Genomic DNA, 25,110 nt, shown 5'->3' with positions numbered 1-25,110 from the left:
GCACACACAAATCCTGGTAACGACGTTTGTGAATGCATGGCTAGGCATGCAGTTACCTGGGTTGTGCACATAAGTGGGTTTGCTGGTGCAAAGGGTACATTTTGCCTGATTGGCCTGTTGCATGAGCCATCGGAAGTGTCTCACAAACATAGAATATTCATGCTCTTAAGCATTAATTGGTAAGTAGTCTGGAAAATGCCATAAACAGAAATGAAAATGCCGTGTAAATGCAAACCCCACCTGCCTCACAGATACACAACGTGTCTGTTACACAGAGGGAGTCCTCTTAAATGCTGCCAGTACGTTAACTCTAGGCGCTCTGAACTCTGCCCTCTGCAGGGCAATGGTATTTTCCTTTGAAAGGGTGACTAAACCCATGGCAGTGTTCTAGCTAAGATCTAACCCATGCAATGTACACTTACAGTATCACTTCTCTTGCTTTGTATTCTATCCCACTGTTGATGCATCCCAGTATCCTGTTTGCCTTTTTTACTGCAGCCACACACTGGGCTGATGGCTTCAAGGATTTTTCTACAATAACCCCTAAACCCCTTTCCTGGTCAGTACGCTGCATGACTGTTCCATGTAATATGTACTCTCTATATTTGGTTTGTTGCCCCAGACTTATTATTTTTTACATTTGTCTACATTAAACTGCATTGTCCATGTATTGGCCCAGTCACCTGAAAGACCCCCCCAAACCCTCTGAATCTGGTTGCATTGTTCCTCATTCTTCGCTGTATCTCAAATTTTGGCCTCATCAGCTCAGTGTGGTATCTTATATTTGATATTTTCATCCAGATAATGCACATATATAAGCAAAGTTCTCAGACGACTCCTGGACATTCCCCTGCGAATCACATTCCATCCCGAGACGTTCCCCTTTCCAGCCACTGTCTATGAGCCAGGAGTCCTCTTATCACTATGTTACACTTCAGACAAACTGTAAAATATGGCTTTGACACCGTTCCAACTACTGTTCTGAAAATAGTCTATTGATTAACTTTGCGTTTTATACAAACAATTTGGCTTAATTTGTGCATATTACCAGCTCCAATTCCACTGTGTGTGGGTTCTGCATTACTGAGAGTGAGATGGGTGATGAGCAACATGTCTGTTACATACGTGGTTTTGTAATTTTAGGAACGAGGTAGCCAAAATGAAATTCGAAGGAAAGACATTCTGTTTATATGTAAGTCAGAAAGAGGTGAGTGGATTTTCTCATCATTTCAGTGCTCACTAGGTACAGTCTTTATTTCTGCCTCAAATATTAAACATTTGCTATTGTGTCTGGTAGAAAAAATAAGCACAGCTCCAGAAGTCTGTTCCTGAACTAAGAAGCTGCATTTAATCGTGGAATCAGAGAAGTGTAGGACTGGAAGGGACCTCGCGAGGTCATCTAGTCCCGTCCCCTGCACTCAAGGCAGGACTAAGTAATAACTATTTTATTTCTGCTTTGCAGCCGCCTTCTGTAATCACACAGTTAGGGTCTGATCTCTGTTGGCTCCAAGGAGAGCAAGATCCAGCCCTTACTTACAAAATAAAAATGACCTGTATTTAAAAAAGACACCCAGCTCTGGCAATGGCCTTTGGGACCAATGATAGCGCTTTGACACTCAGGTGTACGTAGTCTGGGTTCCGAACCAATGCAGGCAAGTGCCAATACTTTACTGGCAGGGCAGCTCTACAAGGGTCAGACCATCCAGGTATCTCGTAGCGTGGCATCCAGTTCAATATCCATGTCATCTGCTCAGGACAGGGGGCTTCCCACTGCATTTCAGGGCGTTATTTCTCAGGGCTGCGTTATCCCTGCCCATCCCAGTCAGACCTGGTTAGCTAAATGGGTGTGCATATTTCCATTCTGAAATGGATTACGTACAGTACAGCACATGGGAGATAGTTAGCTAATCCCTGTGCCTTTTTTAAATATATATTTTTGGATACACAGGAATATGGATGAACCAAGCATCAGTTAATTGGGTCTTTACCAGTAGAAATCAGACATATTTCCAGTCGGGTCAGTCAGTCAGATACATTCTTCCATGTTCTGTGGTGTAATAAATGAGCTGTTTTCATTTCAGCTGCCCTGCAGATTGTAAACATACCACCTGCTAACCACACTCAGTTGTTTCCATGTGGAATTTTTTGTAGGAAAAGAAAATTGCTCTTACTTATTTTGCTCCAACACCAGAAGCGTGCAAGCACCTCTGGAAATGTGGGATAGAGAACCAAGCTTTTTACAAGTAAGTACAAAGATTATTAGGGTTTTTTTTTAATTTTTCACACTGTACGTTTTCTGTGGGCAGGTACAATCCCACATAGCAACGGACCTTGTATGAACATGCGATTATAGCATCAAGGCAGTACAGAATCCGATTCAAATCCAAACCAGCTCCTTCCATGCCTCCACCCAGGTCTCACCTCCCTCTGGAGGAAAGGAGCCCTGCTCTGCTGGATCTTAGCAGATCTCAGGGGGTTTCCATAGCTGTGAGGTTTTTTTAATCTGGATGGGTGGTTAGCCTGACACACAACCATAGCTCCATGGCTCCTTGTTCAATACAATTGGAACAGCCCATGCTGTGTTTGGGGTTCTCTCATCCGCCACCCGAGGGACACACTGGTAGCTTAGGCTGCCCCAGGAGAAAACCTGTATTCTTGGACAGGCTTTACACCTGGTGGAAGACAGGCAAGAGGAGGACAACAGATGATGTATACGAATACCATGTTGCTGTCATGGAAATAGACTGTAATGGAGCAAGAAACGTGGCCCTAGAGGTGGACAACCAGGGTTGCCTCCTGTGTCACAGGGCACCAGAGCATCTAATTAAAAAAAAATACTGATTAGCAGGTCTGCCATCAGCCAAGGTGCCTACGCATCAGACTGGGAGCTTCCCTGCCCCCTTCCTGGTTCGGGAATGCAGCCAAGTGCCCAGCATTTAAAACTTCCACTGCTCATTGCTTAGCCATAAAAGTTCAGTCAGGAAATTAAAACTTTAATTGTTTGGAGATTAAAACTTTAACGCTAAACAGCGGATAGAGACCAAGTCTGGCCTGGCTGCCCCCATCCCCATCATCACAACCAAGGGATGGCTGGGTCAAACCTGAGCAGCACCGTGACCCCCGGAGCAGGCAGCTGAGCCCAGCCTGCCCCCCGGGACCGGAGCTACAGGAGCCAGTGTAGAGCAGGCGCTGCAACCCCCCAGCCCATGTCCTCCCACCCCTCTGGGGGCAGGACCCAACTTCCCAGCCTCCCGGGGACCCCTTGACACATTCTGGCAACCCAGTTTGGGGTTGCGACCCACGGGCTGATAGAGCCTGCCTTTGAGTGCTCGGCTACAGCAAATACAGCGCTAAACCTCCCCAGTGCAGAGAGATCAGGCACGTCCTTGCTAAACGGGACAGATCCTCAGTGGTGCCAGAGCTGTGCCCGCACACCTGGAGACAGGGGCTGGGGCTTCAGTGACTCCAAGACACTGACCATAGGGGTGCTGGAGGGTGACCCGGCCCCTGGCACAAAGTGAAACAGCTTCCCTTGGGGGTTAACAGCTCCCTTTCCCCGCTCCACTGGCTGGGATCTCCAGATCCACACACCCTGGATCCCCGCCCCCGCCCTGTTCTCATTTCCTGCCCGCCGGCTGCTTTAAGCCCAGCACCATGAAAGGCAGAGGAAGGCCAGAGAATTGGGCCTGTGGCATCTCTCTTTTTTGTATTGATTTTATGTATCAGAAAGTTTGAGGCATCTAATGCAAATGCAGCTCAGAGGGACGAACTGAAAGAAACGTGTTCCTGACCATGATGGGACACTTCAGGCCCTTCTCCCTTCTGAGTAGAGAAGGAAGGATGATGTAGGGGGCGGGGTACTAGCCTGGGACTCCAGAAACCCAGGGTCAGTTCCTATCTCTGCCACAGACTTCCTGTCTGACCATGGGCAAGTCACTTAATCTTTCTGTGCCTCCGTTCCCATCTGTACTATAGCAGTGGTTCCCAAACTGGGGTTCATGAAATGTTACAGGGGGTTCCAGGAAAAAATTCCCCGGGCAGCTCAGGGTCAGCAGCACAGAGCCCCTGAACTTCCAAGAGCTAAGCAGATCAAAGCGAGCATCTCTATCACACTGAGGAGATTTAAACTTCAGGACTCCTTGTAAGACATGGAAAGGGAGGTGGATATTTTTTGCTGTTTTTAAAATTAAATAGGCAGCTAGTCTTGTTTTTTAAATTATTATGAAGAACAAGTTTAAGCTTTGTTGTAACGTGCATTGTTTGCCTGGACTGCTCAAGACCTGAATGCTTGTGTAGGAGGAACTTTTTGAGTTGGCTTCTTAAATACCTTCCTGCTGTTTCACATCTGATACCCCTTGATGAAACCTAGGAGCCTTGTCTTATAACAGGCTTGTTCAAAGTGATACAAGCTACGAAAGTGACATCTTGGAAGAGTGTTGCCGTTTTAACAACGTAATAAAAAGACTGTAATGATAAATAATTAATACTAAATAGTGTGTAATAAGCATGTCATAAAAACAAAGGTTATATTTCCGAGATCACTGCTTTTATCATTTATACTCGGGTAAAGGAGAAAATCCCTGGAAATATTCGTTTTTAGGAGGGGGTTTGCGAGACTTGACATTTTAGTGAAAGGGGTTCACAGGTTGTTAAAGTTCGGGATCCACTGTACTATAGGGAGCGACAGGGACTGGTGAGGATAAAACCCGCTACAGACTGCGAGGCACTCAGCTGTTACGGTGAGGAGCCGCATCAGTCCCCAGCCAGATAGAACAGCCTTTAATTTATAGACCTAGTCTCGGGTGGGGGTTTAATGCGCGTTCTCAGTAAAACCTGTAGTCTCGGGTCCTTGGCTGTGAAATGATGCAGGCCCAGCTCTGCCCTTGAATGAATGCAGGCAGCTTCCACTGATGGAACAAGCCCCAGGCAAAGGGGCAGCATGAGCCCGGTGCACCACTGAGTTCCCACCCAATGACCTGACGTGGAGTTTGTAAAGTGAACTCCTCAGAGCAGACTGCAGAGCACTGGGATAGTCCGTCTCACATTGCTCTTTTGTACGTGATTATCTCAGGACTCAAGCGTTTGTCATTAGTTTTGTCCCAAAGAGAGTTTCTGAAATTGCATTGGCGAGGACAGGGCAGCTGTTGGAAGAACCAGGGATCGTACTGTGTCAGCTTTCTTGGGTGAAATCAAAACCATTCAGTATACAACTGAAGAATGACAGTCCTGTGACATAAATGTACAGTGCTTTGTCGCCAAATTCAGAGCCTCCCAGACAGACATTCCTTGTTTCCAAAGGGGAGAGGGAGAGCACCCGTCAGGGGCTGAAAAGTGGGGACGCCTTTAGGGTAGAAATTGTTGCACCTTTACAAAACCGGAACTCCTGGGATGCTTGTTTGGGAAAATAGGTCAGTTTTCTGTTCCTTTCTTCTTTTGATTAATTAGTTTGATCTTGAAAGAGTCAGGGTATAAAAGAAGTCACTTATCTATAAATCAGTAAGACATCAGATAGAACATTTTGGTTTCACCACACGGCTTTCTGTTTTACTTAAAAATAGACTGCTTTGTACTTTGTAATGAGTTTTATTTTAATCAGTGAGACGTAAGATAAAGTGTAATGTATTCACTTTGGGAATACTGCAATCAGCCGCTGCAATCAGCAGGTCTCATGTCTCATTACATGAACATGAAATGAAATTGCTATATTGCTTTACAGCTTTTTGTTATGACTAATAATGGTGGTGAATAACAGGTGGATTACGCGTCCATTCAAACGGACCGGGGTCTCATTCACGCTGCAGTGTGTATTTACTGCTCAGTGGGGGTAATGCTGGATTCTCCTGGGCTGACTGAGGAGCAAGTGGTGTCATCCCTCAGGGCTTTTGATGTATTTCATCCAGAAAGGTGCCAAGCTGCCTCAGGTAGTGCATGATCTGTGTGCTCAGCATCCTCCCAATCCGAGGGTCTGGTGAGTATCTTAATATGCTGGATAGTTTCAGTCCACGCAGAAACCAAGCACCGAATCTTGTTACTTGTCTCGTGGGATGCAGTGTTCTTGGCTTGCCCTGCTGATGACGTGTGGTGCCTGTGTTCATTGTGTCCTGCCGTATCTGTGGCTGTGCAGCGTGGCAGAATGCCGCCAGTGGCCAGCCGGGGGTACTCAAGCCTCCACCAGTATTTCTCTAGTTATAACTTCTCACCTTAAATATTCCTACATCGCCACCTAAAAAAGACCCGCCACGTCTCCCTCCTCCGGGCACCCATTGCGCTGGCGATGCTGTCTGAGCTCAGGTTCTCTTTCAAAGGGCTGCACCTTAAAGGGTTAAAGAGCAGCTCATTGTAATAGGCCTTTTCGGGTGCTTGGGTAACGTTGAGGAAATGTGTCAGGTCGCCGAGGGAGGTACAGTATTAATGATGTGAGGGTGTGAATAGGTATAATTAGAACTCCAGCTCTTAGCCGTCCTTCCCGTTCTGTGCTACCGTCCTGTGTAAGCCACTTATCTGAGCTCACTGTGTTCTGTAGCTCAGCTGTCTCCTTACCATTCTCAGTCAGTGTCCGACTCCTGTCCGCTGCTGCTGCTGCTAAAAGTTACATCTGGTCAGAGCTGTGAGATCCATTGGAGAATGGGAGAATGAAAGGAACGTGGCTGCCAGAGAGCACTGGCTCTTCGCCTCCACCCGCTCCCTCGTGAGCTGCTGTTGCCAGGAGGATAAGCCACAAATAGCTGGAGCTGTTTCTGGAGCTCATCACATAGTGCTAGCTCGGGGATGTGCAGACTCCCTGCCGAGCGACAGCTCCTCGCCCCATCTCCAGTTACCGTTTTCTTGTAAGAGGATTGGGGGCAAGAGGCAGTATCCTCATCCACCTTAGATGTGGGGCCTGATCCTGCCCATTCTTTCTGCCAAGCATGTTGCGTACTGTCACAAGCAATCCCGTTAACATACATTGATTGTAGGAGTGGCTCTGGGGGTTAATGGGATTGTTCAGAGCTGGCAGGTGCAGCAGTGTGCTCGGTGTTTGCAGGATGGGGGTCAGACGCTGGGTTTGAGGGCAACCAACAGAGTGATGACATTCTTAAAAGCCACCTTGAATGGTGCGGCTGTCGTGAGATCATCTGTTCTTATGAGATTTCTGCCATCTTGGGCTGGCCACATGTTATCTCCAGCCTGAATCAGATGCCTCCCACCTTTGGATCTGCACCAGAACCTGTAGGGATGGGATGGAACCTGGGAACTCAAATTCCTGACATTTGGTGAGGACGGAGGGTTGGATTTAAGTTTCCAGGTCAGGGCTGTTCCTGATTGTAACTGGAGCTGGTACAAAAATGGATTTTGAACATTCTGTGAAAATTGTTTGGAAGAAAAGGAAGAAAAATTTTATGTCCATGAATTTTTTCACGCAGTTTTGGTTCTTTTGTCAAAATTCAATGTTTGTTCAGTAATTGAAATAGAACGTTTTCCATCTGTGATGGACAAAGCCTGAAAAATGTAATCTTCTGCTTCTGTCAGTAAAAAGGTGGAAGAACCCACCTCCTTCAGTGGAAAAAAGTTTTGACTACAAAGGTTCAATCAAACCAGTTATCAGTAGAGTAAAAGCAGCTATTTGTTCCCCCGGGGAAGGGGTAGCGAAAGGCGGAGGGGCAGGCCTGCCCAGGTGTGCTGTGTGTCAGGGAGCCCACACAGGCTGCGGTCCCTTCCTTGCACGCTGTAGAAGTGGTGAGGCCAGCGGTTCGGGGAAAGGCATTCGTTGCCCTGCGACCACACCAGTGTCACTGTGCTGTGCTGCGTTTCCAGTAAGCTCCATCACGAGAACATCCTGAAAACACTTCAGTAATGTTGCCTGAAAACGTGTACCCAGCTTTGTGCTACAGCAGTGGACCCTCCTGTAGACATCACAGCGACAGCGAAACTCCATTAATAGCAGGGCTGTCCTGCGAGCAGACTTGGGCCCAGTCCTGGGAGGAGCCGAGCAGCTGCAAATGCTCTCTGAGGTGGTGGGAGCTGCAGGGTCTCAGCACGTGCTCAGCATCTCCTGGTATCTCAGCATATCGGCCCATTGTTCTGGGCAGTTCCTTGCCTGTGATGGTTTGGGGTTAATCGAGGTCACAGATAGTGATAGTTAAATCATTTCAAGTTGGAGTCATTGTATGGGGATGTCCCACAAGCCACCCCACCCTGACAAGCGGGGGGTATAAGATAAGCTGGCAGCAACCCTTCAGCGTGTTCCAGGGCTCACTAGACAGTTACATACAGAAGCCATAGAAACATCACTAACAAACTAAACTCCCAGGCAGGCTAGTGCTGGCATTTCTTTGTCCAGCTCCTCAGGCGCCAGCGGCACAATGAAAGGGTTATTTGCTGTACAGGCCATTTTGTAGACTAGCTGTTTTCTTCGTGGACGGCACTTCCTGCGTGTTCATACGTGATCCAGGAGGGGGGTGTTGATTTCTCCTCCATTCATATTGCCTGTTTTCAGGAAATGTCCTGAAATCAGGATGCTGGTGTTGATTTTGCAGTTTTTCACTCTAGAGCAGTTCTGCTTTGGGGCAAAAACCTGCAAAAGGTCGCCATTCCCCCCCCCCCCCCCAATATGCAATAGTCTTCATGGACCAGAAGAGCAAAGCCCTCCAGCTGTGCGGCTTTCCCGCGCCGTGGTGGCTGTGTGGGTGGCCTCTCGTGCCATGGGAAGTAGATTGAAGAGCCGGTGTGGTGCCCATTCCTGTTCATAGTGAATCCCCCCGCCAGCTCCTCTGACTGACCCAGATGTGGCAGGACCATGTGGCTCCCCGAATGGGTTGGAAGAGTGGTGCAGTTCCATGCGGGCTCCGTGAGCATTGCCTGCAGTGGGGGTTGGGCTCAGAATTCAGATGAGCGAGGCCTGGAGGGTGCACCCAGCACTGCATGAGTGCATCTGCCATTGCTGCTGTGCGGAGAGACCATGGGAGCAGTGTGCACGCCCTGATGCAGGGATCCCCCGTCCCTGGAGAGCTCATCGCAGTAACTTGGGCTAGGTGCTGGGAAGCGGATTGCGCCCAAAGTAAGTTTGCTCGGGGGGGGGGGAGGATAGGGAGCCGGATTCTCCCCGTGCCTGAGCAGAACTGAGAGGCGAGGGCTGCAGGGAGCGGGCTCTCGGGTGGGGACCTGCTCCGGTTTGTGCCCCTGGAGGATAGGTGTAGTGGAGCGCCACTCCACCCCTCCCTTTCTGGGGACGTTCCCACGCCCTCCCCCTGTGCCAGGTGTGGGAGGAGGCGGTTGTACAGCTCCCCCGTGTGAGGGGGGTTCTCCCAGGCCAGCTCTGACCAGAACACGGCCACTGCAGGCAGCCAGGGAGCAGGCTGACGACGTGTTTGAGCTGCCCTTTTCCGACAGGTGTGGCTGTAATGCGCTTGGGCAAGCAGAACTCCCTGTCAGCAGCGCAGGTTCGACCCCTATTGGTAACAGCTTGCACAGTCCAGCTGTGCCTGTGTCGTCCCTACGCCCCTGAGAAGTTGCCTCCTTTGTGCGCTGGTCTAGTGAACGTCTGCGGCAGGGTCTGTGTCGCTGTGGTGTGAGGACAGTCCGGTTACACCGTGCCGGTGTGGCACGTACAGTGCTGTGGGGCTGCAGTGACCCCGAAGGCATCGGTGCCCACCCTGAGTGGCAGTGTCTCTGGGCCATGGGTTACACGGTTACCATTCAGGGCTGTGTTAATGAGGTGGGCTGGCTGTTTCCCTCGAGCTCAGGGCTGAGCCCTGTGTCACAAGTGACCTAACAGTTTGCCGTCAGCTCCATGCTCCAGCACGCCAGGGATGCGGGGAGGGAGCTGGCTCTGAACAAGCAGAGCAGACTGGCACATTTCAGCTGCGTTTGCAAGTAACACGGTGTTACTGTCTATTGAAGGGCCTGATTCCCTGGGGGCTGGGGGTGCTCAGAACCACTCCCTGTTTGATGGCAGTTGGTGTTGTCCAGATCCTAACGCCCTCACTGAGTGCTTGTGTGGATTTTGGAGAGTTTTTCAGGGTCCTGCTCTCTGCTGGCACCTGAGTTTGGAAGCTGAGAATGCGTGGTAGGGGCCGCGGCAGGGAAGGCGCTGTCTGTCATGGGCACTGGTCTATCGTTTAATAGAATCAGCTGCAACCCAAAGGCCAGGGCTGCTGCTCTTGATAAAACGTGGCCAGCGAGCTGTGTCACATCCATAGGCATTGACCTCCATTTGTGGAGGGTTCTCCATGTTCTTGGTGTCGTTTCAGGTTGGAGAAGTCGAGCCAGGTCCGCACAGTATCCAGCAGCAACTTGTTCTTTAAAGGAAGCCGGTTCCGATACAGGTAAATAATGACAGTAAGTAGCAATTACTAGATATATTTTCAGACGCTCCTCTGGTTGGTGGATGTAGCAGCTTCTTGACTGCTTAAATACAAGACTTTTCTGAATGTCTTTCTGAAAAGAGACTTCTTTGTCGCAGGGGACTTTTGTATCAAAGCTTTTCCAGGTAGCCAAGTAACCTAACCATCCTTTCATATTTCCTTGGATTTTGTTTTATTTTGCTACATGTTATTCCTGATTTTATCCCTTACACCCCTCTTACCTCAACAGACCAAAAAAAAAGAGAGAGAGAAAAAATTGCAGCTGATTTTTAAAAATACAACAATGTGTTGAAACATCCCAGTTACTAAAAGATGATGTTTCTTCCTGCATCTGAAGCAGAAGTTGAGATGCTGAATTTTAGCAGGCTGTAATGAGCGATCAAAGTGTGGGATGCAGCCAAGCCTTAGAGATTTGTAAAGAGGCTCCAAATATCGTGGAGCCATTGGGCCAAATTCTGTTCTCACGCACACGTGCGCCAGTGTGGAGTGGCCCCTGTGGTTTGATGTTCAGAACCCTACACATCAGAGGAGAATGAAATCCCACTCACGTGGGCCGTGGCATTCCAGGAGGCGGACCTGACCGACCGAACAGGGCGTGACCGAAAGGGTCGCTGCCCTTCTGGAACCCCAACCCTGTTCATTTTTAGCAAATGTCTGTCTCTCCCTCTCGTTCGGAGGCTGTTTGCCCACAGCTCGGTTCCTGTGTGTGAGACTGGGGTAGGTATGGAGTTCTGTTGAAGGATGTACTGTTATGGAGGGCGGGGGCAAAGGGGTGACTGTTTATCACAGCAGTAGAAGAATCTCGGCAGTAGCCAGAATGCTTTTTCAGTTCTTGCCCTGTTTCTGCTCTTGAACCACTTGCAGTGGCCGAGTTGCAAAAGAAGTGATGGAATCTAGTGCCAAGATCAAGAGGGAGCCCCCAGAAATTCACAGGTAAGTACCATCAGCAACTTCATAGCACAGTCGTGGACACGAGGTGCATTGATCTACAACATCTCACCTCGATTTCAGTCCCGCCTGAAGTGTTGGGAATATCCTGTAGTCAGCCAGAGCATGGCAAGTGCTCTTTCAAGCTGCTTCCTGCACGAGTAGGGTGCATATCACTGGGGTGCCATTCCTGAGCAGAGGTTGGTAGTAAAAGGGCATTGTTAGCTGGAAAGGAAACTGGTTCACTTCTGTTTCATCTTACGGTCACACTGAGCACTTCTTGCAGTCTGGTACTTGGGCAGCGCTAGCATTGGGGTTGGATTCTTCGGCTGAGTGTGGGGTTTCAGATCCCAGCGGCTTGTTTAAATACATTGCTAATGAGCTTTGCTGGTGTGACTAGACAGTGGGGGAAATCCTGGCCCCATTGAAGTCAATGTAAGTTTTGCCATTAAGGACATAAGAACAGCCATAATGGGTGAGACTAATGGTCCATCTAGCCCCGTAGCTTGTCTTCCGACAGTGGCCGGTGCCAAAGCTTCAGGGGCACTGTACAGAACAGGGCAATTTTGGAGAGAGATGGTTCTGCCAGTCAGAGGTTTGGGGTCACATCCCTGCTCAGCCTGGCTAATAGCCATTGATGGACCTGTCCTCCATGACATTACCTAGTTCTTTTCTGAACCCAGCTATACTTTGGGGCATCACAGCATCCCATGGCAGTGAGTTCTACAGGTTAATTGTCCATTGTGTGGAGAAAGTATTGTCTCTTGTTTATAGTAAACCTGCTGCCTGTTCATTTCACCACGTGGTGCCTAGTTTTTGTAGTGTGGGAGAAGGGCAGATAAGACGTCTCTGTGCACTTTCTCCACCCCAGTCATGACTGTCCAGCCCTCTGGCAGCCCCCTGGCAGCCCCCCCGCGGTCCTTCTACCAAGCCGAGCAGCCCGAGTCGTTATAGTCTCTCCCATATGGAAGCTGCTGCGTCCCCTTGCTCAACCTCTTCCAGCTCCACTCTGTCCTTTTGGAAATGGGCAGCCAGAACTGGACACAGTGTTCAGAGCGGGGTTACATGGGGGTTAGGATCGTTTCGGTCTTATTTTCAAGGCCTTTCCTAACAGCTCCCAACATTGTGAGCCTTTCTCCCCACTGCTGGGTGCTTTCGTGTGCTGTTACCCTCTGCCGGCAGCACCCCGCCAGCAGCAGCAGAGCAGTGAGGCTGGTAACGCCGCGCCCCCCTACAATAACCCTGTGATCCTCCCGCAGCCTCTTCTGGGTCCGGACCCCCACAGTTACAACACTGTGATGTTTCAGATTTAAATCGCTGAAATCATGAAATTTACCATTTTAAAAATCCCATGATGGTGAAACTGACCAAAATGGGCATGAATTTGGTAGGGCCCGAAATATAATATATCTGATACCTGCAAGCTGCTGCTCAGCTGCCTTACACCCGTGGATCACAATCGCCCCGTTGTCAGGCAGGCCCTCTGTGCACTATGTGCACCAGGCAGAAGGTTTCCCCAGCATCTGCCTTTGCTGCTCCTAGAAGACTAGAACCCAGACCACCTGACTCAGCTTTAGTCTGGTCTAACACCACACGGAGAGCTTGGCCTGAGGAGGGCTAAGGATTTCCGCTCAAAGCCATCGTGGCAAGCGAACTCACTGATTTAATGTCTGTGTGTCCATCCAGCTGTTGCTAAACGTGTCTGCTGATATTTTCGTGGGTTATTCTTTTCCTACCAGCCGTCACTGAGCCTCAGCTGAGGCCTCCCCAGCACTGCCGGCCAAGGAGAGCTGGTTGCTGTGGGGGAGAATTGCTTTGCCTGTATCTCTGCAGAGACACGGCTGCTCTGTTACCAGAAGCTCAGAGTGGAGTTTTTGCTCCCAGTCATTCCCGTGCTTTTGATGGGGCTGAACAAGCAGCAGTTCGAAGACGTCTGCTGCGCCCAGGCCTGCCCCTCCTGAGCCAGGATTGCTCTGTGCCTTGGGGAGCAGAACAAGGTGCCTTGGTTTGCTGGGCCTGCGGGGTGAGCTGCAAAGACGTAGTTTTGCACATCTCTGGAAGAGACTCGTGTCCGTTGCAGTTTTGTAAGGAGGTTGTTTTCTGTCTGGTGTGATGAGGTGGGGGGACGCCAGTGCTGGGGGGGGAGGGGAGATAATTACTTGTTTGAAACACCCCTCTCAGCTCCCAGCATCCAGACCCTGCAGAGGTCAGGAAAGAAGCCAAACACGAAGCTGCGGGTGCACACATCCTGCATCTGGGCTCTCCAGGCCTGGTCTGAGGGCTCTGCACCCGAGTCCTGCACGGCTTGCTAAGGAGAAAGCAGCTGCCTGGCTCGTCTGCCTCTCGCTTGCTTTCCTTTTGCTAGTCCCTCGGTGTTGTGCTCATCTCGTTTCTTTCTCTACAGAGCAGGATTGGTTCCTAGCCGCAGCTGCCCTTCCATCACTCACGGGCCAAGGCTCAGCAGTGTCCCCAGGACTCGAAGGAGAGCTGTTCACATATCCATCATGGAAGGTGAGCTGGGGCACGGATAACTCTGGCTGTGGTTTACATGCATTCGCGGTGTTCCAGTCCCATTCTCCTCCCTCTCAGAGGGCAGGGAATGATGCTTCAGCTAGTTTAATGTTCTGGTCCCCCCCGAATGGAATCATTGCCAGTTCGAGCAGAGAATCCCCTGGCTGAGAGCAGAGGTATTCGGCTGCACACTCATTTGTGGCTCACTTCCATTAAGAAATCACCTAGGAGTCCAGAAATCATAGAGCTCTTGTATATTGACAGGATTGTTGGCTTGTAGCAAGTCTGCACAGCGGAGCCTAGATGAAATGTGTAGCCGAGTTGTCCCCTGTATTTTATGGCAGTGCACCTAGCTGGAAGTACCTGAGGCCTGGGTTTTAATGCCACTCATCTAGAATTAACTCTGAATTCTCCCTAGAAATGAGTTTATAGCTTCTTATAGGCAGAGTTGAGTGAACAATTCATAGCAAGTAATATGGCCATCTGATTTAGCTGCTGCTTCTCTTTGTGATTTTCTGTGAACAGCTTTCAAATTTCTCAGAGATATTTGCTATTTCAGATTATCTGTCAAAAACTTTCTGCAAATGATTCTTAGCCTGTCGGTGGTTCACGAGAAGTTTATTGTGCATATTTGATATTCAAAATGTATTTGTTAGTTTTGATTAGACATATAGATCACATGATTGTGTCCTGGTCCCTGATTGGATGCAGATGTTTCTTAGACTCAGGCTTCCACACTGCTTTCTCGCTTGTATTAGTTAAAAGGTGCTTTTGGTACATATTCCCTAAGGTTCCTCCAAAATCGCCGTGTCCGTGGCCATTCCTGCAGGAAAACTCATTCACTAGATTATTTGAGGAGAGAGAATGGAAGAGGGGGAGGAACGTTGCCCAAGCAATTTGAATTGGTATTTGATCAAATATTTGCAGCCCCCGACAGCTTCCAGGGAGTTGGCTTCCCTCGGTGCCTGGTAGTGGGGAAAACCCGATGTCCCTGCCCGGATTGTGCCAGTGATGCCCGGCTACAGTGCGTGCTTTGAGCCTACACCTGCCTAGCCGTGAGCATCAGGGTGAGTGGGAATAAAAGGTGTGACGCGGACCATGAAATACACACCTGAGTTTCCATGTTAACTAGCTAGCTGGGCCTCTCTCCACAGCAGAGAGGTGGCCCTTGTGTAACAGACGTGAATCGCGTTTCTCGTCACTTTGAGTGACTTGTTTCAGTTCTGGCAGCAAACTTGCACCCTGGCTGGAGCTGGGAGAGCGAAAGAACCTTTCCTCCTCTGGACAGTCCCGTCTCCTCACTCCCCTTTGGGGGGGGCTGCATGGGGCAGGGGTGTTCGCTCACCGCCCATCGGGGCTGTGGAACGCCAGGGGAAGCGGATGCCCCCGACGCCCCACCATGGCCTCCTGCTGGTCTCACATGGAACCTGCTCTGCTGATTGTTCCTTAGTTGTTCTAGTGACGAACGGAACTTGATTGCTCTGCTCTGACAAGGAAAGTGAAGGTTTTAGGAGAGCCTGGGGCTGCGGGGGGTGAGACGGGCTGGGCCTGCTTTAATCCAGGGTCCAGCAGCAATCCGGCATGAGGTCCATTTCTCAGCGCCTGGTTCATCACTCAGCCAGGAAAGTTTCCTCAGGGCTGAAACTAGACACACAAGGACTTGGCCAGGGAATATTTCTCCCCTTCCCCCACATTTATAATCACCTTGGTTTGGCTGTTTCTGAGCTGGAGGAGGGGAAGTCTTCCAGTGATTTGGGGAGTTCTGTTGCAGTCCATGAAATACAAACTTCTTTTTCATTTTAAACCTGGCCAACAGGCGATGCTGCGGCCCGCACAGAGCAGGCTCTTTGTGACACAGTGTCACTGACCCTCCTTTAATTGTATCCGGAACATCTGGGATTGTGTTTTGCACACACAAAACCTGCATTTGTGCATGCCATACAGCTCCCAGGCAGGGAGATTCTCCTATGCACTCACGTCTGAACACAGGTACGGCGGCCTGCTGAAAGTGTGGCCGGGGGCCTGATGCTGATCTCCTATGGCGGCAGATCCTGCGTCATTCCCAGGAAGACAGTAGAGCTACGCCAGTGGAAGTGAGATCAGAATCAGGCCCTGGCTCCTCGGCTGCCTAGGGACCTTCCTTCCCAGGTTCCTTCGGAGATTCGTTTAAAAACCAGACAAGAACAATGGTTTTGAATTGTCAGGCTAACGTTTGTGTGGGTTCAGAGACGTGCAGCTTGCTCTTAAGGTGACTGGTAGCTATTTACAGTCTTAGCCCTTGTGTAACAAGCTGGTGGCCTGGGAATTTCCTGGGTTTCTTCACAGCCTGTCTGCAGAGACAGAATCCCTGTGTAGGCTGCAGGCTGGGCAGTGATAACGCCCCCTTCCCCGCCCACCATCCTTACCCTGCCCAGACCGTTGCTCTCTGCCACCCATTTCAGAGAGCGGTGGCTCCCTGGCTGGGCGAAAGGCTGGGCCAGGTCATATTTACTAGCCCGAATGCTGCTGGGAGCTCCCGCTGCCACGAGAGCCTTGTGCACCCAACCTTAGGCTGGGGCTTGAGAACCAGACCTTAGCCCCAGTAGCCTCAGCAGCCAAGGAATTTGTTTTATTTTAATGCTTCCACGTACATAAAGCCGATTCATTAGCAAGCAGCTCGCCAGTGCTCGGCTGTCTCCCAGCGGTTGGTTGGCAGGGGCGGGAGGAGACGGTTTGGAACAGAAGCCCTGCATTTTCAACGCATGCACCGCCTTGTAGCCTGGGAACCTGTGCTAAGGGGGCTGAGAGGTGTGTGACTAACCCCCCCCATACCCCCCAGGCAGCCCTTTGATAACTTACCCTGTGCAGAGGGGAGGTGGGGGTTCTCGCAGGGCTCCCCATCACTGCAAAGCTCGTGGCTGCAATAGCTAGTGGCAGCTTTCAAATCAAACTGAACATAGGGACGGTTGACTCGCTGTCACTAACGCCCAGATGCTCGGTGGGAGTTCTGGGCAGTGAAAAGATTCCTGCTGTTGAAAGCGACACCATTGCTAAGTCTATCGGCTTCACTTAAATATCTGCCTGCTGACTGAAAACAGCCCTTCCCAGTGACAGACAGATCTGTTCTCTGGCATCCTGGCCAAACAGCCCCTTTCCTTCCCAGACAGCAGCCAGGTGGTGTAAATCCCAGGGGATAGCAGGTGTGTTGGGCAGGGTTCCTGCCAGTCGCTGTGGCCTAGCCCAAAAAAACACTTTCCATGGGAAACACAAGCCCAGCACAGCCCTGCACTCAGCTGCGTGCCGGTGCCGTGCATCGGGAAGCTAGTCCCCTCTGCAGATGCACAATGCCCTTGTTAAACAGGCTGGCGCACAGAACTGGCACAAATGCAGAGAGCCTCCTACGGGAAAGGCTGTTGTGCCTCGGGGTTTCCCAAAAGCCAGAGTATTCCAGCTCCGACGCAGCACGATTGCAGGGCCCCGTCCTGCCCCCTTGTAGCCACTGTCCTCAGTGGAGGCAGGATTGGGCCCATATCGCGTTCTAGGGCAGGGGGTGGTCAAACTACGGCCTACGGGCTGGATGCGGGTCACCCCTGTGGCGCCGCGGGGCTAAGGCAGGCTCCCTGGCTGCCCTGGCCCTGCCCCGCTCCTGGAAGCAGCCGGCACCACGTCCCTGCGGCCCCTTGCACAGGGGAGGCAGAGGGCTCCGCACGCTGCCCTCACCTGCGGGTACCTCCCCCTGCAGCTCCCATTGGCTGGGAACGGGGAACCGCGGCCAATGGGAGCTTGGGAGGAGGTACCTGCAGGTGAGGGCAGCGCGTGGAGCCCTCTGCCCCCATCCCCCAGGGGCCGTAGGGACGTGGTGCCGGCTGCTTCCGAGAGCGGCGCGGGGCCAGGGTAAGCAAGGAACCCGCCTTAGCCCCACTGCCACCCCGGAGCCACTCGAGGTAAGCAGCACCGGGCCTGAGCCTGCACCCTGAACCCCTCCTGCACCCCAACTTCATGCCCTGAGCCCCCTGCCTGCACCCCGAACCCCTCCTCCCCCCCACCCCCTGCCCTGAGCCCCCGCCCGCACCCCCAACCTCGTGCCCTGATCCCCCTGCCTGCACGCCACACCCCTCCTGCACCTCAACCCCTGCCCTGAGCCCCCTCCTGCACCCCACACCCCCTTCCCACACCCTGCACTCCCTCCTGCACCCCAAACCCTGCCGAGCCCCCTCCTGCACCCCACACCCCCCATCCCACACCCCTACTGCGCCCCAACCCCCTGCCCTGAGCCCCCTCCTGCACACCACACCCCCCTTCCCACACCCTGAGCCCCTCCTGCACCCCAACCCCCTGCCCTGGCCTTACATTCATGGCCCTTGCAATTTCCCCACCCAGATGTGGCCCTCAGGCCAAAAAGTTTGCCCCCTCCTGTTCCAGGGGGTGCTGAGTAGAGTGGGGGCGGTCCCAGGGCAGGTGAAGGGTTGGCCAGTATACGGTGACTCTCAGATTGTGCTGAGGGGCGGGGAAGGGGGTCAGCCCAGGAGCCCAGGACTTAGGGCGGTAGCACGGTCAGATGTGCCACAGAAGGATGAACTGCAAAGCAAGCAGGGAATTAACTCGCTAACATTTAACACCATTAGTCTGACCAGCCTCCACGCTGCAGCTGCCTTTCCTCACTCTCACTTCAGCTCGGCACCAGTAGCAACATGGCATCCCAGAATAGCGCTGGCTCCAGGCTCAGCTCACCAGTCACGCACGTCCTTGCTGCCATTGGGTGAAGTGGCTGCAGCCCTCGCCCTGTGCATTCCTGCGGCGGCCCCGTTCCCACGCTGGGCTGTGCCCTGCTGCTGGGCGTGGGGGAGCAGAGCGGCTGCAGGAAGGGGGCTAGTCCGCGGCCACCATGGCGAAGTGTCTGATAAAGATTAAGACGAACGTTACCGTCCATCTGCGGATAATCAACCACTGCTCCCGGGCTGTGACGGTGCGAGTGCTGAGCCTGGCCCCCCGGCTGCCGGGCAAAGTGCTCGGTGCCTCACCTCTCCTCCCAGCCCTCCCCGGCTTCGCCCGCGCCGCGCCATGGGACCAGCACGACGTGCTCACACCAGGTAACACGCGGCCACGTCTCTGCTCAGCTTGGCCGGCCAGCGCTGAGAGCTGGCGTTACCACGCGCTGCTCCCCGCCCGCAGAGCCAGGCCCCGGGGTGGGTGGGGAGAGGAATGGGCACCCTTGCTCCTGGTTCAAATCAACACTGTCTTCCCTCCCGCGCTTTTACTGCGCTCTCCACAGCAGGGGCCTGCACCACAGGGTCACGTCTGGCTCCAGCCGGTCCCAGAAGTGGGCCTGGTTGGAGCTGGTGGCTCAGCTCAGTCTCTTTTAGAGAGAAGAGCCAGGAGGGATGGTGCGGGGATTGCCTAGGAAGGGGTTTATGGATATGGAGTGCTCGTTCAGACACTTGCAGGTGCTCAGATACCAGGGTGATGGGCAGCAGCAGTAGAAAACGCAAAGCTGGCTGTGTAAGTCTCCAGCAGCGGCTGACAGTCGTTAGCGAATGCGCTGCCTCTGCCAGCAAGGCTCATGGCTGCAGACTGGGGATTGGCCTGCATAAACATTAGAGCAAAAATACCTGTCAGGGTGAGAACACTTCCATTGCTCTGCTGTGCTGAGCGCGGAGCCTTCCTGCATGTCGTCAGGCGCTGGCGGGCAAATGCCTCCTGGATCATGGCATTCGTTTTAAAATGAGTGGGCTCAGGAGGCTGCGTACTCAGGAAGTTGTTCAGCATGAGAGCTGGAAAAGCTCAAGGGAATCCAGGAGCTGGAAAAATGATTGGGAAGATTCCACACTTGGCTGAAAGCAGGTTCAGCCCCGACCCAAGGGGTGGTGAGAGTGCTGGTGATTGCTCGCTCCGGGGGAAAACGGTAGCAGTGTTAGCTCTCCTGAAATTGTCATGTTCTCATCTTACCACAGTCGCGGGCAGGGGACGTGCCAAGGGGCACGATGGGGACGGGGCACTTTTCGCTGTTATTGCTGAGGAGGCAATGCAGCCCTAGGCAGAGCGGCTGGTACGAGACCCAGGCACCACGCCGGTCCTGCGTCAGCCTGAAGCTGTCCCGTCCGCCCAGCGGGGAATTTCCCCATGTGAGTTCTAGGCAATGCTATGGAGCCTATTCCCAGCGGCACGTCCATCCCGGCCCACCATCTGTGGACGACCAGCGTGCTGAGCTCATGCCCTTAGCGACCAGCGTCTTCACACACAGAACCCTCTTCCTCCCTGTGCCACAGGCCTGGGGCTGTCGCGCTGCAGCAGCACAACGTGAGGGCGGCTGTTGTGCTACAGCTTAACAGCTGCCCTCTTGGAATTCACAGCCGCAGCAGAGAGTGATTTGTCTTCAGGCGGGCGCTAGAGAGGGGCTCCAGCAGGCTGGGGGATGGGGGGGGCGGAGTTAAGGCTGGTGGTGGAAACATAAGTGTCTTTCCCAAATGTCTAGACTGGGCGGGGAGGGGGGGGGAGAGGCGGTTGACTGTTAATGCCCGAGGACAGTCGCTCAGCCGTGTTTTAAAGGGCAGGCTTGTCGCACAGTATTTTGCCTGGGCAGGTGACACATACCTACGGCACGTACGCAATGCTGTAGAGGGGGTAGGACTATTTTATACTCTCCCTAAGCACTACAGCAGGCTCGCACTTACGGGAGCCTGACGGCATGTGCTGCCTGCGTGTCGCTGGATGGGGATGCTGTAGGCACCCCCCCACCCCACCCCCCGCCTCAGTTACTCTCCCAGCGAGCTCAATGCGGGGCTTGGCGCTGCAGGCAGCGAGCTGGTGCTCATATGAATGGCTCGAGCTGCCCAGGCAGCGCTAGGCCGTGTGTCGTGCAGCGGGAGGGAGTGGGGTTTACGCCCTCGCTGCCCCACCTGCACGGCCAGCCCGTGGGTTGAAATTTAAGCAGGCAGCAGCCTAGTATCCCACTGCACTTGTTCCTCAGTCGCCATCGCTGCCTGGGCCGGGGTCCCGAGCTGCCCCACAAAGCCTTTTCAGCCTCAATTGATAGGGCTGCCTTTCCCCCTATGGCAGTGATTCCCTCCTATGGGTGGTTTGGGGGAGGGGGAGAACAGACGGGGCAGCTCCAGAGTGTGTGTGTGTCCAGGGGGCAGGAAGGGCCCAGAGTTCAAAGCGCTAAAGCCGGGTGCTCCACTTGGGCGTGCGGCTTGTCAGGGGCTCTGCCAGCAGTAAGGGCCCAGTGACAGGCAGGCCCTGTGCTGCCACTCCACTGCCTGAATGGGGGCAGCCCTAGGCCATCCCTCAGGTTGGGGTTGGGCCTGGCTTAGCTTGGGTGTGTGGTGGGAAACTGGGGCCGTGAGGCTGCCTCCCCGGCCGGGCTGTGGCTCCCAACTGAGGCACTAGGGTTGCCAAGCGGCCAGTGGAAAAGGACCCTGGCAGCCACTAAAATCCGGTCAGCAGCACAGCGGGGCTAAGGCAGGCGCCTTACCTGCCCTTGCTCCACGCAGCTCCCGGAAGTGGCCAGCATATCTGTCTTCTAGGTGCAAGCAGGGGCAGCCACTGGGGCTATGTGCACTGGAGGTAGGGTGGCCAGTCACATATGGGGCCCAGTGAGCCAGGAGTAACTGCACCGTCCCCTACATGTTAAAGCAGGGGGTAGGTGCTGGACAGCTAAAACCCTGCCCTACGCACTGAGCCGTGGCCCTGTCTGTAATGCAGTGGGCCCCAAACTGGGAGCGGGCCGCAGCTCTGGGCGAGGGGGAATGGGGACGGGGTAAGGGCCCGAGGCTGGGGCCAGATAGCGGGCATGGGGAGTTTTTTAATCGGTTGCACACCAGAGGAAAGGCAACCACATGCTTTTAAAGCACAAACACCTGCCTCAAGCCCATTCACATCATTTCACTTAGTCTGGGCCACTAGCATGGGCTCTCCTATGGCACAAGACACAGACATCCCCCCCCCCCCCGCAGTATCTTACCAGAAACATGTTCTAACAGCCCCCTCCCGCCCACACCCACCACCTCCCAGCCAGGGGCAAAGCCCAGCAGGCCCCTTTGACATCACACCTCAGCCACAGACTCAGGCAGGGCCCGCTAACGGGCCCGCTGCTGCCCCGGCTGACGCCTGGCCCGCTGGCAGTACCAGCGGAGGGCTGGTCACACACTAAGGCTCTGGGAAATGAGCTGATGGCCTCAGCTAGGCCCTTCTAGTTAAGCTCCTTGTCAGTGTTGGAGGACACACTCCTAGGGCCAGCTGGGGGCTGCTGAAGGAGGTGCCAGGCTTAACTCGTCCCTCTTAAACCAGTGCACTGGCAGGGTTAGGTTTTATAGTTCATCCACGAGCAGGCCCCTCCCGCACTTCCCCTAAATGGTGCTGGGTGGTGACCGTCAAAGACCCCCCAGGGCATTTGTCAGACACAGAGGGGTGTTTGGCTCGGCCCAATGCCAAGAGCATTAGCTGCATTACACCTGCCGAAATTCCTGCTGCTGTTAATCGTCACTGCCTGGCCTGAGCTGTGGCAGTGTTGCTCTGTGCTATTGGATAGCTACTGTGGGTCAGCAACTCCTGCCAGGAGCCCTCCAGAGTGTCCGGGGTTATGAAGCTTAATTGTTTAATGTTTGTAAGTGCCATTGCTGGCTCCCGGTGCCTGCTGCAAGGGCTGTATTCTGATGTACTGCTGCATACGTTACTAGAGCTGAAATGGTTTCACTGATGCCCTGTTGAAACCACTGTGCACGGCTGCGTGCGTGGCCCTTGGACGCGCAGGTATCTAAATATGGCCCAAGGAAGCTAACTTTAGGACCCCAGTTTTGAAGTGTGTGACTAATGGAAACACATTTAGGGATGTTTGTGACTGTGTTGCAGACAACCAGCCCCAGGAAGGTCAACAACGCAGTAGCCTAAATACGAGCAGCTAAATGTGAAACAAACCTAGAAATCGTGGTCATGTTCGAACGCCTCCTTCACCTCACACAGATGTTTAAAAATGCCTTTTAGTCCACTTAATTCAAAGGCTGTAGGAATGGGGTGAGTGGCTGGACGCGTCACTCGCGTTTAATCAGCCCCGGCCATGCACTCTATTACCGCAGTGCCCGTGGCATAGCACGTTATGGTTAAATGCCGGGGACTGACTGTAAGAGGCATTTATTTAAGCCGTTGATAGATGGTATTCTCGGTGTGCTGTGAAGTGAGTATGTTACGAGTCTTTGGGTGGATGGAAATGACACGGAGGGTGATTGTGGCTGTGATTTAATCAGGCCAAGCTGCTGCACCGAGGTTCCCTTTTGAAAACGCTGTGTGTGCTCCATGTCCCGACACAAGCCTGACGGTGTTGGTATCAGAGCTGTAGCCATGTATGCGAGCGTGGGCATGTGCACACAGTCACACAGCTGAACCCTTTGCCTCAAAAGGGAACCAAAGCCGTTCGTCAGGCTTTGAGAACAGTTAATGGTTCTTCCTCCATTTGTGCTGTCGTTTGTTGCGACTCTGCTGATCGGCGCCAGGGAGCTCGTGTGCTGAAAGAGAGGCTGTTCTAGCACCATTTCCAGCCCAGCCCTGCAGACCCAAGATGGTCACACCTGTTTGAATAGAACTGAAGGCCTGTAGGGATTTTTTCCCCCCAAAACCTGGGTTCCATCCGTTATTATGGGTTGCATGCTACAATGCAGAAAGTAAGGGTGGGGCAGTACAAAGTCTCATGGGAACTGAAAGGATTTTCATGAATTATAGAAACTAAACTTGGACAAGATCCCTGTTAGTTCAACTTGCTCTTCTCTCTGCCACAACGTAGGCCAGGACTTGCACTCCTCCAGCGGCAGGTTTGAGTCACTTGAAGGTTGGAGCCTAGGCAGGAGCAAAGGGTTAAAAAAGGAGAATCCACTTCACGGATCCTTGCTTCCATGAGCAAGGATTATTTTGGCTTTGGGTGTAACACCTTCTTGTATGGGCACAGTGAAGAAATATGGTTAGTTGCGGCACTTTAACTCAAGTTGATTGCCTAGCTTTAGAACATATATTGTAGTTACTGCACAGAAATACTAAACCGAATGCATGTCTCATTACTTTCAGCCCCAGCTGAAATTAGCTGCTTCATCTTTTCTGCAAACATTGTGCAGTATGTTCTCATGACATTTATACTGACACGGCCAAAGTTAAAGGCAAAATTACCAGTGTCGACAATTTTTCTGTTAAAAACAAAAAATCTAAAACATTCCTTTGGAAGTTCATCCTGCCACGTGCGTGGTGGCTTTGCTAGCGTGGCTGCCACTCCTGCAGGTGACAGGTTTTGGGGACATGCAGGGTTTGCGGTTATATTTCTATGCAGTTTTGTGCTGCTAGGAAGTTGCAGTGTTTTGAGAAAGCAACACCTAGGGTCTGGTGCTCAGCTAGCATAAATCACATGGCGCCATTGACTCCAGTGGCACAAACTTACCCCAGCTAATGGTCTGGCCCAGCATACACACATCAGGCTGTCCCCTCGTTACTGGGATTGCTGCTACTGGCACACAACCTGAGCCCCTCGCTCAGCAGAAAGCAAGGGCGGGGTTCTCGTGTTCCTGAAGGGCCGTGCCTGCAAGCCGACGCCTACGCCCTGCCCATATCTGCAGCAGGCACAAGCCTGATGTCATTAGTAGGAGGCAGCTGCTAGGAAATCCTTAGTCACTGCTGGCACAGGATGTGCATTTTCTGCCACTGCCCCTCCAAACAGTAATTACACTGCTCACCATGCAAGGCCTTCTCCCCACCGCCGCCTTTGCTGGGGCCTAGTGGAATCCGTCCCCTGGAGAATTGTGTATGAGCTAAATCAAGCAGCAGGACTATTCAAGGGTGTCTGCTTTACAGACTGTGACTTGCACAAACGATGGGGCACCCCACTGCCAAAGACCCAGTAGTGGCTGGCTTTGCTGCCCTTCCTTAGAAGCTGGTCACTTGGAGGCAGAAGGAGACTGGATCTTGGGAATCCCTTGACCCAGTGACACCCCCTCCCCCATTCTCCCAGCCCCCCCCCCAGGGGATAGAATTTTTCAAGGCCATGTATCTATCCATGTGGAGTGTAGAGCACTTTGAACAATCGTTTTTAAACAAAGCTTCAAAATGCCGCCCGTGTGGTGCAGCTCTCCGGCCCCCCAGAATTAGGGAAAGCATTAGTTCTAGGATGGCTGTTCCCATCTGGCTGCTTATTTGCATGGCTTCTCTGCCTACAGCCTTTTATACGGGACAAGAAGGGTTAGATGGGACCAGGGACCAGCAGTGTTGAGTTCATGGTGGGCATCGATTCACAGGGGGACCTTGGTTAAGTTACTGTGGCCTCAATGTTCAACACTCCACTAATGTGGGGTTCTTTGGGCACCTAAAATTAGCAGACCCT

General features: G+C 52.7%; 1 protein-coding gene across 11 annotated transcripts in view; it reads left to right on the top strand.

Moving 5' to 3' along the window:
• FRMD5 (FERM domain containing 5) overlaps window positions 1-25,110 on the top strand; it is a 283,709-nt gene that overhangs the window by 257,371 nt on the left and 1,228 nt on the right. For 8 of the 11 annotated variants that reach the window (XM_039491222.1, XM_039491218.1, XM_039491216.1 and 5 more), the window contains 5 exons: window positions 1,144-1,207; window positions 2,152-2,243; window positions 10,230-10,304; window positions 11,208-11,276; window positions 13,675-13,781. In XM_039491222.1, coding sequence (XP_039347156.1) covers window positions 1,144-1,207; window positions 2,152-2,243; window positions 10,230-10,304; window positions 11,208-11,276; window positions 13,675-13,781 — 407 coding nt within the window. Of the gene's footprint in view, window positions 1-1,143; window positions 1,208-2,151; window positions 2,244-10,229; window positions 10,305-11,207; window positions 11,277-13,674; window positions 13,782-14,708; window positions 14,837-25,110 lie in introns of those variants that run through there. The other 3 variants (XM_039491223.1, XM_039491217.1, XM_039491225.1) reach the window with 2 other exon arrangements.

The sequence above is a fragment of the Mauremys reevesii genome, linkage group 10 (assembly GCF_016161935.1).
Source record: "Mauremys reevesii isolate NIE-2019 linkage group 10, ASM1616193v1, whole genome shotgun sequence".
Lineage (NCBI taxonomy): Eukaryota > Metazoa > Chordata > Testudines > Geoemydidae > Mauremys > Mauremys reevesii.
This window is presented reverse-complemented; position numbering and strand designations above follow the sequence as displayed.